This window comes from Mus musculus, chromosome 18, assembly GCF_000001635.26.
Source record: "Mus musculus strain C57BL/6J chromosome 18, GRCm38.p6 C57BL/6J".
Taxonomy (NCBI): Eukaryota; Metazoa; Chordata; class Mammalia; order Rodentia; family Muridae; genus Mus; species Mus musculus.
The window spans coordinates 9277356-9295917 of record NC_000084.6 but is presented as its reverse complement, the minus strand read 5'-3'; the positions used below and the strand labels follow the sequence as shown (position 1 = coordinate 9295917).

At 43.3% G+C, this 18562-nt stretch overlaps 1 protein-coding gene across 2 annotated transcripts; it reads left to right on the top strand.

Moving 5' to 3' along the window:
* Positions 1-6109: 6109 nt before the first annotated feature.
* On the top strand, positions 6110-17794 carry Gjd4 (gap junction protein, delta 4). Of its 2 annotated transcripts, none has more exons than XM_006525809.3 (2): positions 6110-6191; positions 14906-17794. In XM_006525809.3, exon 2 carries the CDS (start codon positions 14908-14910, stop codon positions 15934-15936), a length of 1029 nt encoding a protein of 342 aa, XP_006525872.1. In that variant the 5' UTR covers positions 6110-6191; positions 14906-14907; the 3' UTR covers positions 15937-17794. The 2 variants fall into 2 exon arrangements, with proteins under 2 accessions (XP_006525872.1, NP_694726.2); NM_153086.5 differs by lacking the exon at positions 6110-6191 and adding an exon at positions 13109-13363 and having other exon boundaries at positions 14906-17311.
* The last annotated feature ends 768 nt before the right edge of the window (positions 17795-18562 follow it).

The window sequence follows — 18562 nt, the reverse complement described above, 5'->3', positions numbered from 1 at the left end:
TGACATCTTTATTGATCCATCAAGAAACAATTGGGGAACAGGACCTTAGTATTAGAACTACCCCCTTACCTTAGTCATCAGAGAAATTAAACCAAACAACTCTGAGATTCCATCTCATACCCATCAGAATGGCTAAGATCAAACAACTCAAGAAACATCACATTCTATCGAGGATGTAAAGCAAGAGGAACACTCCTACATTGCTGATGGGAGTGCAAACGTTTATAAGCACCCTGGACATTTAATCAATTTGGTAGTTTCTCTAAAAATTGGGAATAGTTCTACTGGGCATATATCCAACATATTTTCCACCATTCCACAAGGACTTTTGCTCTACTATCTTCATGGTAGCCTTATTCATAATAGCCAGAAATTGGAAACAACTTAAATCTTCCTCAAACTGAACAATAGATGAAGGAAATGTGGTTCATTTATGCTATGGAATACTACTCCACTATTAAAAGCAAGGGCATCATGAATTTGGCAGGCAAATGGATGGAACTTGAAAAGATCATCCTGAGTGGGGTCACACAGATTTAAAAAGGACATTCATATTATATACTCTCTTATAAATAGATATTAGTCATAACCACAGGATAACCATGCTACAATCCACAGACCCAAAGAACCCAAGGAAGACTGGTTGAATTTTTCCTAGAGGAGGAAATAAAATAGATATTGGACCAAGATGGGGGGGAGGTACCTGGGTGGGAGAGGAGAAGGGGAGGGGAGGGAGAAAAGGGATCAAGTATAGGGAGATCAGGGGAGAAAGAATGGAATCATGGGGAAGGGGCATCCCTAGAATATGCCAGAGACCTGGGACAGTGGAAGGCCCCAGGGTAACTATAGGGGTGACTTTAGCTGAAACTCCTAGAAGTGGTTGATAAGGATCATGAAGGGGCCACTTCCTATAGCCAGGCAGGAAATAGAAAACATTCTATCTAAAATGTGTCCTGCCTACAAGATATCCCAGGACAAAGATGGAGAAAATGGCCAACCAATGACTGTACCAAATTGAGATCCATCTTATGGGCAAGAACCTTGACACTATTAATGATACTGTTATGTTTGCAGACAGGATTCTAGCATAACTGTCCTCTGAGAAGCTCCACCCAGTAGCTGACCAAAACAGATGTAGAGACCCACAGCCAAAAATTAAATGGAATACAGTGAGTCATGTGGAAGTCAGGGGAAGGATTGAGGGATCCGAAGAGGACAGGGAGTCCAAAGGAAGATCAACAGAGTCAACTAGCCTGAACCCTTGGGGGCTCACAGAGACTGAACCACTAGCCAAAGAGCAATCATGGACTGTCCCTAGGCATACCCCCACATATGTAGCATAAATGAAGCTTGGTCTTCACGGGAGTTGCTCAAAAACTGGATCCAAGAATCTATCCCTGAGTCTGTTGCCTGCCTGTGAATGCTGTTCCCCTAACTGGGAAGCCTTGTCTGCCCTCAGTGAAAGAGGATGTGCCTAGGCTTGTAGTGACTGATGTGCTGCCAGGCAGGGGTGGTGATGGTGAGGGAGATGATACCCCGGGGTCTCCCCCTTCTCAGAGAAAAAGTGGGGGAATGGGGAGAGAAGCCTTGAAAGGGGGGACTGGGAGAAGGGAAATGTTGGTATTGGGATGTAAAGTGAATAAATAAAATTTAAAATAGCAAGAAATTGAGGCTCCTATGTTTGCTAGAAGGTTCCTTCTCATCAAGGGACAGGCAAGGTTGGTACCACTAGGAAAGGATTTGGCAAGGGGAACACCCTTAAAGATATAGCCAACTAGTGGGGCTGCTAAAGTTGTTCTACTACTCGAACAATAGAGGATCAAAAAAGAGGGCTGGATCACCAAAACTCCAAGACCTCAGGATAGAATAAGACAAACATCCAATATGCTCTACCATCCCTCAAATACACTTGCTCAACTATGTGCATAGCAGCTTTATTTGTAATAGCCAGAAACAGAAAACAACCTACATGTCTTTCAACTGAAGAATGGATACAGAAAATGTAGTTCATGTACACAATGAAATTAATCAGCCATTAAAAAGAGGACATTATGAATTTTGCAGACAAAAGGATGGAACTAGGAAATATCATTCTGAGTGAGGTAACTCTGACCTAAAAGGAAATGTGTGGTATGTACTTACTTATAAGAGGGTTTTAGTCAGAAAGTAAAAGTTTAACAATGCTATAATTAACAGACCCCGTAGCAGGAATAGTGGGGCCACCTTTATGTAAATGCTGGGATGGGGCAAACAGCCACAAAAGCATCTCCTGCAGGAGGACCTAATTGAGGACTGCCTGAGAAACCAAGTATTGCTGGCACAGACAATGCCAGACAATTGGGAAATGCTGTATAGAAGAGATGCTTTCTTGAAACCAATGGGGCACAGGTCGAAGGTATTAAAGGTGCGTGCAGCAGTGTTCAGATGAACTTGCTGGGGCATTTCTCACCTTCTCTCAGAGTCTGTGTCATTGACTCTGTGCCACCTCACCTCCAACCCCCGAGGGCAGGTAGGGTTGGGCAGTGAATAGTCCAAGGCAAGTCCAGCAAGACCCAAAGAAGCCAAATAATGAGGGCCTGAGGGAAGATAGTTAAATCTTTCTCAAAATGGGAAACAAAATAAATATTGGAGGCCAATAGAGGACAAAACTGGGTAGAAGAAGGGATGGGGAGGAGAGTATGTTGGCAGTGGGGAGGTGAGTAGGGGAGAGAGAATGGGTCAGAGGGGTGGGGAGTGCAATCTGTAGAATGTGCCAGAGATCTGGGATAGGGTGAGGCTCCAGGGATTCTATGGGGGTGACTAGCTGAGATTCCTAACAATAGGGAATATAGGTCCTGAAATTGCCACTTCCTGTATCCAGACAGGACTCCCAGTGGAACAGCAACCCACCCACAAAACCTTTGGCTCAAAGTGTACCCTGCTTATAAGATGTGCAGGGACAAAGATAGAGCAGAGGCTGAGGTAATGGCCAACCAATGACTGCCCCAAGAACCAATCCCTGACACTTTTAATGATACTCTGTTATGCTTGCAGACAGGAACCTAGCATAACTGTCTTCTGAGAGGCTCCACCCAGCAGCCAATGGAAAGAGATGCAGAGACTCTCATCCAAACATTAGATGGAGCTTGGAGATTCTTATGGAAGAGTTCAGAGGATTGAAAGGCATGGGACTGACAGGAATGGAGAGAACAGGGACTCAACAGGAAGACCAACAGAGTCAATTATCCTGAACCTTTAGGGGCTCCCAGAGACTGAATCACCAACTGAATTACCAGCAGCCACAGGCTGGACTTAGGCACCCTGCAAATATATAGCAGATAAACAAGTTGGTCTTCATGTGGGTTCCCCAGCAACTGGAGCAGGAGCTGTCCCTGCACCTATTGCCTGCCTGATTGTAGATTCCCTGCCCCTAAATAGACTGCATTGTATGGACTTAATGGGAGAGGATACACCTAGTCCTGCATCAATTTGATGTTCAAAGAATGGGGTTGTTGTGTTAGTGTGTGTGGGGGGGCGTGACACTCAGAGAGGCTTTCTCCTTTTCAAAAGAGAAGGGAAATTTGAAATTGGGGGAGAACTTGTGGAGTGGGTTCTGGGAGGAGAGGAAGGGCTAATATTGAGTTGTAAAGTTAATAAGTAAGTAAGTAAGTAAGTAAGTAAGTAAATGAATAAATGAATGAATAAAAGAGCTGCAGTTGCCCTGGTGTGCAGCAGCAGGGTGGCATAACTCAGACTGGCATTGAGAAGTAGCTACCATTGCCTACCTTTTTTTTTTTTTTTAAGTATAGAATAGAGTTTATTTAGGGCATGGGGAGGGGAGTTAAGAGAATAGTAGAGGCAGAGAAAGACAGAGAGAGGGAGAGAGTAGAGAAGTAGAGGCCAGCCATGGCCACGTGGAAAGAGAGGAGGGGGCGGAGGGAATGTGGAGATGCAGAGAAAGGAAAGAGTAAAAGCCATTGCCTACTTTCAACAGCACAGTCTGACCATGCTACCAGCTAGAGACAGGCAGCAACACACCAGTCTGCTTGAGTAGAAGTCATATGATATCTACCCAGTCAGCAGTCCCTAAAAGACCATGGTCAAGTCCTAAGAGTCTACAAAATAGGAATAAAAACCACTTCTTTAATTTTAAGGTAGTTGTCTGTATCCTCAGCACTCTGGAGACCAAGAAGAGTTATAAGTTTTAAGACAACCTATAGACTACATAATGAGTCCATACTTGAAAACACACACACACAAGAGAGGGAGAGGGGGAGAGGGAGAGGGAGGGGGAGGGAGAAAGGGGGAGGGAGAGGGAGAGAGGAAGAATGTTTAAGTGGAAAGGGTTATTTTGGCTGTTTTGGAGGTTTCAAGCTCTCCCACCTTTGAGCATGTAGAAGCTCATTGTGATAGGTGAAGCATATAATGAAATAGAGCTACTCATATGCAGGAAGCAAAAAAGTAAAAGAGGAGGAGATGGCAGTGGCAACAGTGGCAGCTCTGGCCAGATCCCCTTTGAGGGTATATTCCCACCAAAATGACTTCCATTCACTAGGTCCCACCTATGGAGTGCTATTCTGGGGGCCAGGTCTTTACCACATAGACATTTAAGAATACCTAGGACTCAAGTGTAGCAGAAGCTGAACGCATAGCCCTACTGTGTTTGTGTCTTCACTTCTTCTGTTAAGTTAGAGATTCAGATCTGCATGACTCTTTGAGAACAGCAGCCAGATGGGCAGAACCTAGGCACATAGAGTAGTGAACACTCACTGGTCACCTAACGTCGGTCAGAGATAGTTATTCTTGACTTTGATGAACACATGGGAGCAGTCAGCAAGCTCTATTTAGAAAAGTTAAAGATAAGTGAGAGAAATCCTGGGTTGTATAGAATCCTGGAGAGTGGGAGGGGTTTTTATAGGGTTTACAGCAGGAGCTGGAGAACGACTAGGACATTTGTCTCTCATTCATCTCTCCATCTCCACTTTACCATCCCCTTTGTATTTAATATTTCTTTTATAATGATGCCAATCTCTGTGAAGGATGTAGACATTTTTTGTCCATGCCCTGTCGCATACACCTACCTAGATCATTGTCTTACATGTACAGGTCAGGTTTTGTCAATTTGATACAATCTAGAGTCATCTGGGAAGAGGAAATTTCAATTAAAAAAAAAAGGCTTCCAAAAGGCTTCCAAAAGGCTCCCTATAGGCAAGTCTATAGGGCATTTTATTGATTGGTGATTGATTTGAGAAGGCCCAATCCACTATGGACAGTACACCTGCTTTCAGGCAGGAGGTCCTGGGTTGTATAGAGAAGCTACCTAAGCAGGCCTTGGGACGAAAGCCATTAAGCACCATCCTTCCATGGTCTCTTCTTCAGTTTCTTCCTCTGGGTTACTGCTTGGTCTTTATCACAGTAATAGAAAGTGAACAGGACACATACATGTCAAAGTATGGCAAGGGGTACTGCTCAGTGCTTTACGGCTTGCCTAGTATGTTCACAAAACTGGGTGTGATTTCTAGCACCATGATGAGACACCAATAATACCATTATTAGTAATAAGCAACTCTTCAGAGATAGTGAGAGGAGGGATGGTGCCCTCTAATCTGGCTCTGATCTACCTTCCTACCTGCCCAACTTTACCAGTAAGTTACACCTCCAGCCCCACTCAATCTGTTTTACACTCTGGCCTGTTTCCTCATTTTTAACTTGTTTTTGTTTTGTCACCTGTCTGTTTTGATGAGAAAACAGAGCATGATGATTATATTGTGGGCTCCGTGGAATCCTAGGCTAGACCAACTGCTCTGTAGTAAATACAGTGACCCCCTCTTGCCTACCTTCCATTTCTGATGCTTAAGAGAAAAATGTGAATTGAAAAGGCCTCCTTAAGTTTCAAGTTGCCAGTATTTGGAAGTGGGACATCTCAGGGGTGAAGTCACTGTTGTTCTCCCTTCAAGACACCCCTGCCCCGTGTTCTGAATGAATCAATGGTGGTGACACACAGGATAAAAACTTGTAGCAGTTCAAAGTGGCTATGAATACTTGGAAGGTTTTGTTTAACAGCTGTGAGTTTAAAAATAGATCCAATTCTATCCCTTACCTTCTAAGATTTCATGGAAGACAGCAGACAGAATCACACAGATGGGGAACATGAAGTCTCTTGTGTGTGTGAGATGTGTGATGCATTCTGATCAGGCCCACATGCAACCTAGGTAAGTATTTACCACTGAGGCATCGTCCTCAATTGAAACTATCTCATCTGTGCTCTCTAGAGAGTGGCCTATGATAAGAAGAGGCTCTGATATTAAGGTCTAATTCTCTAATTGGTTCTTGATTTGTCAATAGAGAAGGCTGGGAGCCAATTGCTGAGTGGAAGGTAAAGGTGGCAGGATCCCAAAGAGAAAAATGAGACACAGGGAAGGAGAGAAGAGGCTTTTCTGCCATGCTTTGGAGGAAAATGGGTGCAGCAACCATGTAAGGTCTCAGGGACAGCTAGGGCCTGCAGCCTCCACTACAGGTGGGTTGCCAAAGGTGTTTGGCAGGGTCTAGGTAGAACAAACCACTAAGATTAGGGCAGGAGGAAAAACGGAGATAATAAATTAGGCAGGAGGTATCAGCACCCAGCAATTGTGCTTAGCAGGCTAGTCAAAAGGTGTGTGCCTTTAAGTTAAAAGGTGTGTGTCTTTTATCCACAGATTCAGGGCTCTCAGGAGTGGGCTGGTGCAAAGCAGATAAAAAGGAAGCTGGGTTAGGGCTGGTTGCAACCTATCCAGGAGCTAAGCCGGGTGGAACAAAAAGGAGCCAGGAGGGGCTGAGAGCACAACCAGGAAAAGAATCTGGAGGACTTCTTTTTTTTTATATTTTTGAGAATATTTTATAGACTGTTGTTATCACTTCTTCTCCGAAGGTGTGATAGAATTCTACTCTGCATCCATCTAGCCTTGAGCTTTATTTAGATAGGAGAGTTTTAATTACTACTTCTATTCATCGGTTATTTTGGGGCCTATTTAAATTATTTACTTCATTTTGATTTAAATTTGGTAGGTCATGTATATCTAGAAATTCATCCATTCCTTTAAGATTTTCCAGTTTGGTGGAATATAGATTTTTTTAAAAAGTACTTCCTAATGATTCTCCACATTGTCACAGGACTTTACCTTTCATCTTGCACTTTGGGTCTCTTTGTTAATTTGCCTAACAATTTGTCAATCTTGGTTGTCTTTTAAGAGAATCAACTTTTTATTTCATTGATTCTTTTTTCATTTCTATTTCACTAATTTCAGTCCTGATTTTCATTATTTCTTCAGGTCTACTCTTTGTGTGTGTTGTTTGTTCTTGTTTTCTAAGACCTTCACGTGCAACATTAAGTTACTAATATGAGCTCTCTCAAGATATATTATGCAGGCACTTAGCACAGTAAACTTCTCTTTTAAAACTGTCTTCCTGTGGGAGCTGCAGAGAGGGCTCAGTAATAGAGATCACTGGCTGTTCTTCAAGAGGTCCTGGGTTAAATTCCCAGTACACACATGGTGGTTCACAACTGTCTTTAACTATAGTCCTACGGGCTCTGTTACCCTTTTCTTGTATGTAGACATGCATATACTTAAAACAAACAAATCTATAAATACATCTTTTTAAAAAGATTGCCTTTTTTGTGTCCTATAGGTTTTTATGTGTTGTGTTTTCATCTTCATCTAATCTAGGATTTTTAAAATACTTTCTTCCTTGATTTCTCTCTTGATTCAATTTTCATGGTGTGGTAGTTTTTATGGATTTGTTTACTTTCTGTAGTTTCTATTTCTTTTGCTTTTTCATTTGTACGTTCCTATTACTTTTTATATCCAACTTTATTCCTTTATGGTCAGATAGAGTGCAGGCTGTGATTTAAATTTTCTTCTCTTTGTCAAGATTTTCAGTGTCAGAGCATATGCTGCTGCAAAGAGAGAAGTCATGTCTTCACTTCAGTGTTGTGTACAGTTTGCCTCTGCGATTTCCCCCACAGACGCTCCCATCTTCCCTCCAGGCCACGGCAAGCATGATTCACAGACAGCTGGTTTCTGTGCTGTGGCCTCCTGCAGCAAGCCCTGGGCTCCCTCCCCATCCCTGGCTGCTCTGAGGGAGCCCAGCCTAGCTTTAGAATGGCACTACCCATAAAACTAATGGAGACATCCTGGGGAGCCAAACGCCAGTGCCCAGTGCGAGACATCCTCCCCACCTCTGCATCTCCAAAGACCAGCACTCTTCCTGATAAATGTCCAAACTCTCCAGGTGCCTGTCCTTGAGATCTTAAAGAAATAACAAACTCCAAGGAGATTAGGGCCCCAGAATTTAAACCATGGAGAGAAGGGAATCAGAGGTCACAGACAGTTATGGCCATCCATAAAATTAGTCCCTGATAACCCCACAGCAGACACCCACTAATCCCCTCCCAGTTTCAGTTCAGTCCCACAAATGATTACAGCCCTCCACTCCCCTTTTCTGGGAACATTCAGGGGATTCCTAACTATACTGTTAGTGCTTTCTGGACTCCAGCATTGCTTGCCAGCATTCAATCTGTGAGTGCAGGGCATGTGATCCAAGTTCAAACTTAAAACAATAAAAGACTTTTGCAATTTGCAGCAGACTTCGAGATTCTCGGGCTCGTCTGGGTTTCCCGTGCATAACAGAAGCAGTTGTTGGAAAACGCTACTCATAGGCCCACCTTCCATAATTTAGACACCGCAGGACACTTCATCATCGGCTGCCAAGATGGTATGCACATCCCCTTATAAAAAGCCAGTGCCTCCTCTTTCCACCCTCTCTCAGAGGCAGCCTATGCAACATTCCCCTCCTCCAATAAGCCTTTTCCATGAGATCTGTTCAATGGTGTGACTTTGTGGCATTCCTTGGCTTCAACCCACCAAATCAGTCAGTTGAATCATTATAGCACCAACTTACAAAGGAAGATGGCAAGGCAGAGCAGTCTACTTGTGGTTCTGTGGGGCTGAGGAATCAAGTGACAGGCAGAGAATGTATGGACACTAAATTGATGTTATTGTTGTTATTATTGTTATTCCATAATGTACATTAGCACAGAATATGGGCATCTGACAACACTTATTCTGGGCCAAGAAGATAGAATGTCCTGAAATCTCCCTGGAAAGCTTGCAAGTACTTCATGTAAAGGAAACAGTCATGGGAGGACTCTGAGGCACTAAGTTTCAAAATGTGGGACTTTCAGACTGTTCAATTCTTAGATTAATGAGGATGGCCATTGAAACCGGTGACTCCATATTTAAGTGCAGTACAAGATTGGCAGGACCTGGTGAGTTCTGCATGACATCATTACAGAGGTTGGCTGATGGCTGCTAGAGAGCTTTACATAGTGAGGTATTTCTTTCTAGTACTGAGAATTGTACCTGAGGCTTTGTGCAGGATAGGCCAGAGCTAGGACATAGTGCTAGCCCAGTAGTGAATTTTTAAAATGCTTTAAGCAGATGGGGTGCTGGTTTTTATTGTATGTAAGATAGATCTTGGCGAAAGATAGGATGATGGTAAGCATGAATGTTTGGACATGTGAATTTGGGTTGTATCCAACTGATGCCCAGAATGAAATGTAACTGAGAGATTACATTCCCATATAGTAGCTTCCTGAAAATGCTCATTAATCCAGTATGTAATACACCACTACTAATTATCCTTGACTCTCCAGGACCTTTAAAAAAAAGGTCTAAGTAAACTTAGTGTATTAGATACAATTTAAGTTTTGTTAGATCTCAAAAAATTCCTTTTCTCATTTAGACAAAAGCCAGCATTCCCTTGGGACTTAAGAATATAGTTCTTACTTGCTAAAAGGGGCCATTCTCCTCATCTCTGGACATATGGCTATTGACCTACCCCTGGGGTGCCTATTAGCATAGTAAGGTCTATGCTAGCCTCCAGGATCTCTCCATCCCTACTCAAAAGTACCTGCTTCAGGGTCATCATGGCTGACATACCCCTGGCCCCTACTCCAAGTCTCTCCAGAACCTGAGCTTCCCTCCCCTTCCCCCAGCTTCTCTAGTTCCTATATAACCCAGTCATACTGGCTATGAACTCTCTTGGTTACTATGAGCTTTCTGCTCTCTTCTTTCTTTTCCCTTCTCACTCCTTCCATACCCTCCTCTCATGGCTTGGTTCAGTCTAGACCCTTCCTTTGGCTGAGCTCTTATTCATATTTACTTTCTTCTCAACCATAGCTAAGAGCAGTCATGTCTTCATTTTTCATTACACTATGGGAATTTCTTTCAGGTCTGCATGAACAGTTAGGTAGTTGAAGCCTAATCAATTCTTTGTGGAAGCCAAATATTGAATGAGTTTTCCTGGAGAGACATGATCTTCTGATCCCAGATGGGTCACAGATGGCAAGAAACAATTCCATCCCACCTAGGTTGGTGAAACAGTGAGTTTACTAAGGTTAGTTACAGGAGACTGGATGACTCAAAGATCATCCTTCTAACTTGAAGCCCTGCCAGTTTCATCCCTGATGCTTTCTGAGGCCCAGTCATTGCTTTGGCAACTGCCTTTCAATTGCTTTGACTCTTCCTTTAAAAATTCCAACATTAGAGCTGGGGTAAAGTGATTTTGGAGAATATGGCCATGGTAGGTTTCCCATGTTCCAGTGGATCTCCCCACACTCATGAATGGGAAATGTTACTGGACTTAAGTAAATTCTCAAAAAGAACAAAAGGCATAAAGTTTGGAGGGGGCATGTTGAGGGGATATGAGGGAATTTGGAAACCCTGGGTTGAATCTCCTGTAACACACGTACATTCACACACATGCACACTCTCATCAAAGACGATTCTTCTTAAAAGAAGTCATAATTAACAAAGAGATTCACTTGGTGTGCTTGGGGAGATAGTGCGAGTCTCCTCCAGCACATGCTCATCCCATGAAGTCTTATGGGTGCTATTGGCCCACGTAAGAGGACCAGGTGACCGTGGATCTGAAAAAGCCCTTCTTTCATTACTATTGCAAAAAGAAGCTAGCTGTCCCTCAAGCAGTCCCCACTTACAAAATCAAAATTTATGACAACATTAGAGGTCATAACTAATATAAATGTGTGAATTTTTAAATTTCACCCCCCACTTTATCTAGTAACCCAGTGGTAATTCCAAAGGGGTTTGTTTAATTTCTATGTGTTTGGATGTTTTCTGTCGTTTTTCTGGCTGTTGATGTTTGGGTTTATTACGTTATGATTTAATGACTGTATTTATAAATTAAATTATTTTATTTATTTACATTCCAAATATTGCCCCCTTTTCTGATCCCCCTCCCAGAGTTCTTCACCCATATCCCCCCCTTTGCTTCTAAGAGGGTGCTCTCCTACCCACCCACCAATTCACCCCCACTTTAAAAAGCCTCATGCAGGTCAAACAATGTTCTAGATATTTACTTATATTATCTCTTATTCTTGTCCCTTAATTGAGTATCATTGTTCTCAAATCACAGATGTGAAAAGTGTGAGCACCACCTTCTCAAAGTGGTTATCATGTGAAAATGAGAATGCAGGTATAAAAGACATCAAGCATCACAGTGATGGAAAGCCCACCTTTGTTGGCTTCTCTGCTTCTCAGTCTTGTCTCTACTGCCTTTTAAGGAGCAGCCTACCTCTCTTCTACCTTTCTCTCTCTCTCTCTTTTTTTTTCTCCTCCAAGTCCACTTTTGTCCTGATTGTCTTTTTCTCTCTCTACAGTTACAGTCATTTTTTTCTCTGTGGAGTTGGAACCTCAGTTTTGTCCCACAGAAAAATCTCAATAATTACTTTGTTCATGTTTTCTATTTTTAAAACACTGCCAAGAGCTGCTTGTATGGATAAAAAGACATTCTTGTTTACTTAATACTTGTACTGTGGAACTATTTCAATGGTTTTATTCAGCAACAACAATTTTTCTAGATTCCATTGCTGTATCAAAGATTTTGACTAAAGTACAGGAAAACCATTGTTCTTTGGAGGGTTTTCTGAGCTGAGTCTTCTCATTGTAGGAAAAGGCTGAGGGGGAGAGTTACAATGACTTCATTGGCAGTTAGGGAACTGGTGGAGCTTTGCCAATGAGGACTGCCCAAGTCATATTGTTGACCTGACACACACACTGTAGTGCAGATCTGTCCTCAATGGAGCAGAAATTAGCAATAAGGCCAGGATCCTTGGAGGCTGTGTGTGGGTGATTATACTTTGTAGAAAGGGTAAAAATTGAACTTCTTTCACAAGTGGCGGTGGACATGTTTTCAAGGAGAAAGTGGCGTTGTGGGTTCATATGTACATAGGTGCTATGTAGATACAAAGGTAGTCACCTGGATGTCAGACATTGTCTTTTCTATCGCCATGATAAAACACCAAAAGAAAGTATTTAATTGGAGATTCACAGTTCCAGAGAGTTAGAATTCCTGAGCATCATGTTAAGAACACAGCAGCAGGCAGTCAGGTATGGCACTGGAGCAGTAGTTGAAGTTCACATTCTGATCTACAGGTAAGAGACAAAGCTACAGAAAACTGAGAATGGCAAAGGCTTTTGAATCCTCAAAGCCAACCCCAAGTGATACACCTTTTCCAACAAAACTACACCTCCTAACCCTTCCCAAACAGTCCTATCAACTGGGAACCAAATATTTAAAACACAGGAGCCTAATGAGCCATTCTCACTCAAACAAGCAGAGACACCAAGCTTGGGTATCAGTTATCCTTAGTTACTGCTCACCTTCAGTTTTGAGACAGCATCTCTCCTGAGGACCTGGGGCTCACCAATTAAGTAAATTAAATTCAGCCAGTGAGCTTTAGTATCTGCGTGTGTCTCTCCAACACTCGGATTAAAAGCACTATGGCCATGCTTGGCATTTTATATCATTTCTGAGGGTTGAGCTCAGGTCCTCATGCTTGGGCAGCAAGCTTTTTATCAATTGATCATCTTCAAGCTCCAGTACAGAAAACGTTCATTGGCTAATTAATAGAAGTTTTCTCTCCTGGGCTAAAAGTAGCTGCTTCTATTATGTCCCGAAGTGGCTGGCTTTCCTGATGGAGACAAGCAAGCACAGCTACAAGTCTGGAATGTCCTGCGAGGTTAAGAATAGTCACAGAGGGAGATGACTTCTGCTTCTGGGCCCTGCAGTTGTCAGGAGTGCCTGTGTCTCATTGGCAAGCAGCTTAGGGCTGTCCTGACAGAAGTCCTGACCTCCCAGGCCTGGGAGCACATCTTTCTTTGCACGGCTTGGTGCTTACTTCAAAGTCTGATACAGAAAAAATTCATTGATTTTTAAACATCCTTGGAGTACACGAGCCCGGACCTGTGGTTTTCTTCAAGCATGGAGAAGTTGAACTTGTTGGGATTCCTCATCATCACCTTAAACTGTAACGTGACCATCATGGGTGAGTCCTGAGGAAAAAAAAACAAAAACTTGTGGTTTTGTTGTCATATGCAAATTAAATTATTTTCAAAAGTTTATCCCAGTTTTCAGTTTGTCTGGCCTACCTCCAGAAGAAAGGTCAGAATATCACTATTAGTGTGGGAGCCTTGGCAAGCCTCACTGGGGCCATACCTTGTACCCATCAACATCGGAGATTGTGGGGGTAGTGGGAGCATCACTTTAGGCATCTCTTAACATTGGGGTTCTGAACTTGAAGGCAGAATCAGGTGGAATCGCGATGAGAAAGTGATGCTTCTGTTGTGTTTCCTTAGCTATCCTTATAGATTTTATCTGTGAAGATTAAGTTATGAAGATTATTAATTTCTCTTATGCACCTTAACAGAGATCACCAGTCTAATTTAGTTGTTTATAGTGTTTGGGGAATAGAGCTTAGAGCCTCTGGCATGAAGGGAGGGTGCTCATATACTGAGCTATTTTCCCAGCCCTTGCTTACATAGTCATTTTCCCCCAGTTTGCTATAAAGCTGGGGCTGGCCTTGAACTTCTGACTCTCCTGCCTAAGCTTCCCAAGTACTGGGCTGCAGTCTCATATAACCTTCTACAGCCCTAGCTACTCTGTTAACAAAAGAATAGTAAAGATTTCTAAGATTGATACAAATGAGTCAGTTTCAGAGAGTTTGAAGAGGATGGAGAAAAGATGTGCCTGGTATGAGGTTGATAGGTTTTTACTCTTTATTTTGTAGAATTTGAATAAATAAACCTAGTATTGAAAGGCCAAATCCACAACTTCATCATCCAATGCTGCCACTCTCTGAGTTTGACTGCCTTTGTGAATGAGAGTTGTTTCCTTTTTCTCTTGTTTGCTCACAGTTTTTGTTAATTTCATTAATATAATGACTAGACTAGGGAAACGGAATCTTGAAATACTAGAAAACGGAATATTCTTAAAGAAATTCAGTTTCAAGAACTCAGAGCTACAGGCCCTGTGACTTATAAAGACTATGTAGGGTGGTATCATAAAAAATAATGCTGAAATTAACATCTTTTGTTTGCTAAGCACGGTGAAGAGAATATGCTAAGGTCCTTTAAAAAACTTAATTCCTAAGAAGGGTGAGATCAAATTACACCATGGATTTGCTCAGCCAAAATGCTCTCTGGGTCTTTCAGTTCAGGCCATGCAAAGGCTAGGTAAAGTGCATGACATATTTTACAGATCTGCTCACTCGAAAAATCTTACAAATAATTTCAGGGCTGTTCCTGGTACAGCAAAGGTTTAGGAAGTAATAGCCCTAAAGAATTGGTGGTGGGGTTCAGTGGTAGAGTACTTTCCTAGCATAGCATACCATACCACATGTTCTGGTTTTGTTCTTTGCTGTTGCCAATGTGTGTGTGTGTGTGTGTGTGTGTGTGTGTGTGTGTGTGTGTGTGTGTTATAGCTGCCCTTAAGTACTGCTGATATCTCGGGGAGTAAAAGTTAAGCTGCTGTGTGGAGGCAGCCTTCTGAACATTAGACACTGATCCTTCCACCACTTGTTCTGTCCTAGGCATGATCTGGCTGATCGTGGAGGTCTTGCTGAGGATGCTAGTGGTGGTCTTGGCAGGGTCACCTATCTATGAGGATGAACAAGAGAGGTTTATTTGCAACACACTGCAACCAGGATGTGCCAACGTTTGCTACGACCTCTTTTCCCCAGTGTCACCGCTGCGATTCTGGCTAGTGCAGAGCCTGGCCTTGCTTCTGCCTTCGGTGGTCTTTGGCACTTACACCCTACACCGCGGTGCGAAGCTGGCTGCAGTGGGGGGAGCCTGCAGGCCCCAGGTGCCCGACCTGTCTACTGCCTACCTGGTGCACCTACTGCTGCGCATGCTGCTGGAGGCCGGGCTGGCCTTCCTGCACTACTTTCTCTTTGGCTTTTCTGTGCCCGCCCGCGTGTCTTGCTCGCATGTACCCTGCTCAGGGGCTGTGGACTGCTACGTGTCGCGGCCCACGGAGAAGTCACTCCTGATACTATTCTTTTGGGCAGTGAGTGCGCTATCCTTCCTGCTCAGCTTGGCTGACCTGCTTTGGATCCTGCCGAGGAGAAAGACACTGAGGACCACGCAGTGGGTGAATGGAGAGGCTAGACCAGTCTGTGAAGTACCTGCACCTCCCCCTTGCCTCTTACAAAACCCCCAGGGCTATCTTAGCCAAGGTCAGGTGGACCAAGAGGACAGACAGGAGGAACAAGTTGTGCCTGAGTTCCCCTGCATGTGGACAGCAGGGCAGAGTGACAACAGCAATGTTGGTCAGGCCTGTGTGTCGGGGCTGCTGGAACATTCAGACCAAGATGCTAGTGAGGCCACTTCCTCAGCTGGTGACAGGCTAACAGTGGCTCACACAGCACATGAGCTCAGATTCCACAGAGAGACTTCACTGGACCTGGGGGGCAAAAACACCCAGGCAGATGAACTCTCCTTGGCTACCCAGAGCCACCTGGCCAGACACAGTTCAGCCAGCAAGCCTCAAGCTCCATGCCGGCTGACCACCTCAGGCAGTGCTCCCCATTTGAGAACCAAAAAATCTGAGTGGGTGTGAAAGCAGCCACGCAGAGCCCCAAAACCCTTTTTTTTCTAGCACCGTACTGCCCTTTGTACTCAAGGCAGGGTAAGAGGTTTCTTCATCTTGTATTCTTGCTGAGATCATTTTATATTTAACTAGAAATTTTATTTCCATGGTATAGAATCCCATGAAAAACTATCCTACACTGTTCTAAAGAACCTGAGGTCAAGACGGTCCAGCTATCTTACTTTCTGTTAAACTGCTTGCTTGGGCAAACCTCCTCCTCCATCTAATCACTTTTATTGAACTGTTTGATTAAGAAAAACCTCCCTCTGCAGCTTTGGAGCAAGTCACCAAGGTGCCCTGCAGGGCCTAGGATGGCCTTGGTAGGGGTGGAATGACATGGTTCCTACCCCTGAAACAGGGGCAACAGGGCATGGGCCTACATGAGTGTCAATGGCTGCTGTAAGGTTTGTTTGTATAATACTGGACATATTTTTACACACCTCTTTTAAGGATTGTCTTCCCTGTTAACGTTAATGACTCCATGCTAATCAGGGATAGCATGAGTGGGGGAGGCAAGGGTGTTGCTGATGTCTCTGCAAACTTGTAAATGTTGGGATGGTCCTTCAGGATAGTCCTTAGGCTGTGAGAAGAACCTCTAGAAGCATGAGTTAAAATAGACATAATTTCTCAACTATGCAAAATATAAGGATGCAATATGAATTATATGGGGGCTTCACAAACTGAAAGGAACAAAAGCAGCTATACTGTAAACCAACTTGTCAGAAAGCTACTAAGGAGGGAGATGGAGAGATTGTGGAGTGGTGATCTCAGAGATCTTGCCTAGCTAAGATTCTTGTTTGTGCTTACAAAGGCAGAGCAAGGTTAGGCCCAGACATGATCACACCTAGTTAACAGACATAGAAAGATCTATGAACTCTTTTGCAAGGTTTAAAAATATATGTGTTTGCTGTCTCCTAAGAACCAAGAGGCTGGGGTCATGGGATGCTGATTCATAGGATAATCAAAAGGGAACCTGGAGTAAATGGCTGGATTGATATGTAAAATAAAAGACTGGGCTTAGGATCTGCAATATTTTAGAATAGCAAGACAGAACTGCTTGGAGAACTGTCTAGAGTAGAAAACAGAAAGAGCTGTCTGGAGATCTCCAGAGAAAGCAGATCAGAGAGAAAATCTTGCAAGCAGAACTTAAGTTGTCAGCTTGGACCCATGATTTGACTTCGATTTGTTTGTTTCAATGCTCTCAAATACCCCTTCTCTCTCTCCAAGTGAAGGCTGGTTCTTGGCAAAAAAAAAAAATCCTTACCCTAAAATCTCAGAGCTACACTTGGGTCCCCAATACCTGAATGTAGTTCCAGTCAGCTGTAATAAAGACTTTCAATTGCCTATAAACTGTCCGAGTGAACATCTCTGCCGGGCTTCCCATAACAGCAACAGACTGCGCCCACAAAGCCCCAGGGTCAGACCTTCCCGCAGCCTATCCCCAAAGAAACCCTGGCAGAAGCAAAGCAGGTTGAAGGATTAGCCCATACAAGGCAAATGGACTTTGGGTGCAACTAGAGAAACAATAGTTTTCACTGAAAAAGGCTATGGCACTCAAATGCCCACAACAGGCCTAAGAAGTGGGATAACCAGGCTGATCGTTGGCATGGGATTGTTTCTCTTGCCAAGCTGCCAGTCACTTTTGGTTTGCTGTCTAACTCTCCCTAAAGCGTGATATTATAATTATATAACTCCTCAGTAGTTTAACGTTTTCTGGTGAAACATTATGAGTTCCTTGGCTGTTGTCTGTTCCTTTGCTTACATGACATCCATGGAGAATCATTGGCTTACTGTCTTTAATAAAGCAATGCCCATGGCTCATACCTCATATCTATTATACTTACTGAGTCATTTCTCCTATGCTTTCTGAAACATCTTTTATGTGTCCTTGTCCTGTTTTTATTTTTGCTAATTGTCTTCTTTTGTTTGCTGAGTCAACTTTCTATATTTGCCGAGTTATCTCTCCTCTGCCTACTTTTCTGTTTCCATTTGTCTCGCCTGTGTTTGCTGAGTTATAGTTTGATGTTTGTTTAGTCATCTCTCCTGTCTTTGCTGAATGGTTACTTTTAACCAGAGAGGGAGAAAGTAGTGCTGCTGTTGTAAATAGCTGGATTCTTCACAATTTTGATTCCAGGATGCTATTTTTGTTGTTAGTTTGCTGCTATTTTCAGTATAAGACTGAACTCAGGGTCTTGTTCATCCCAGGCAAGTGCTCTCCACAGCAATACTCCCAGGCTCTCAGTTCAGGATATTCTGTCTGTGAGTGAGTTTGAGATTCAGATTGTACTGGGAGTTCTAAAGTACCACAGTTACTCCAGGTGTAGTTGTCATCTTGGAGGCTTATTGCTGAATAAGCTCACGCTTTCTAGTTCTTTCTGAACTCTGGCTGGTTAGTTCAACTTAGCTGTTCTGGCTCAAACTCCTCCCCAAGCTGACTCAATCTACCTTCTCTCAGCTTCTCACTACATTGCTCAAACTAACTCTGCCAACTTGTTCTATATCTTCTGGCTCCTTCTTATTCTCTGGCTTCACCTGCCTCTATGGACCTGTCCCAAAACGCATGAACTCAACTCCACTGTGCTGCGCTCGCTGCACT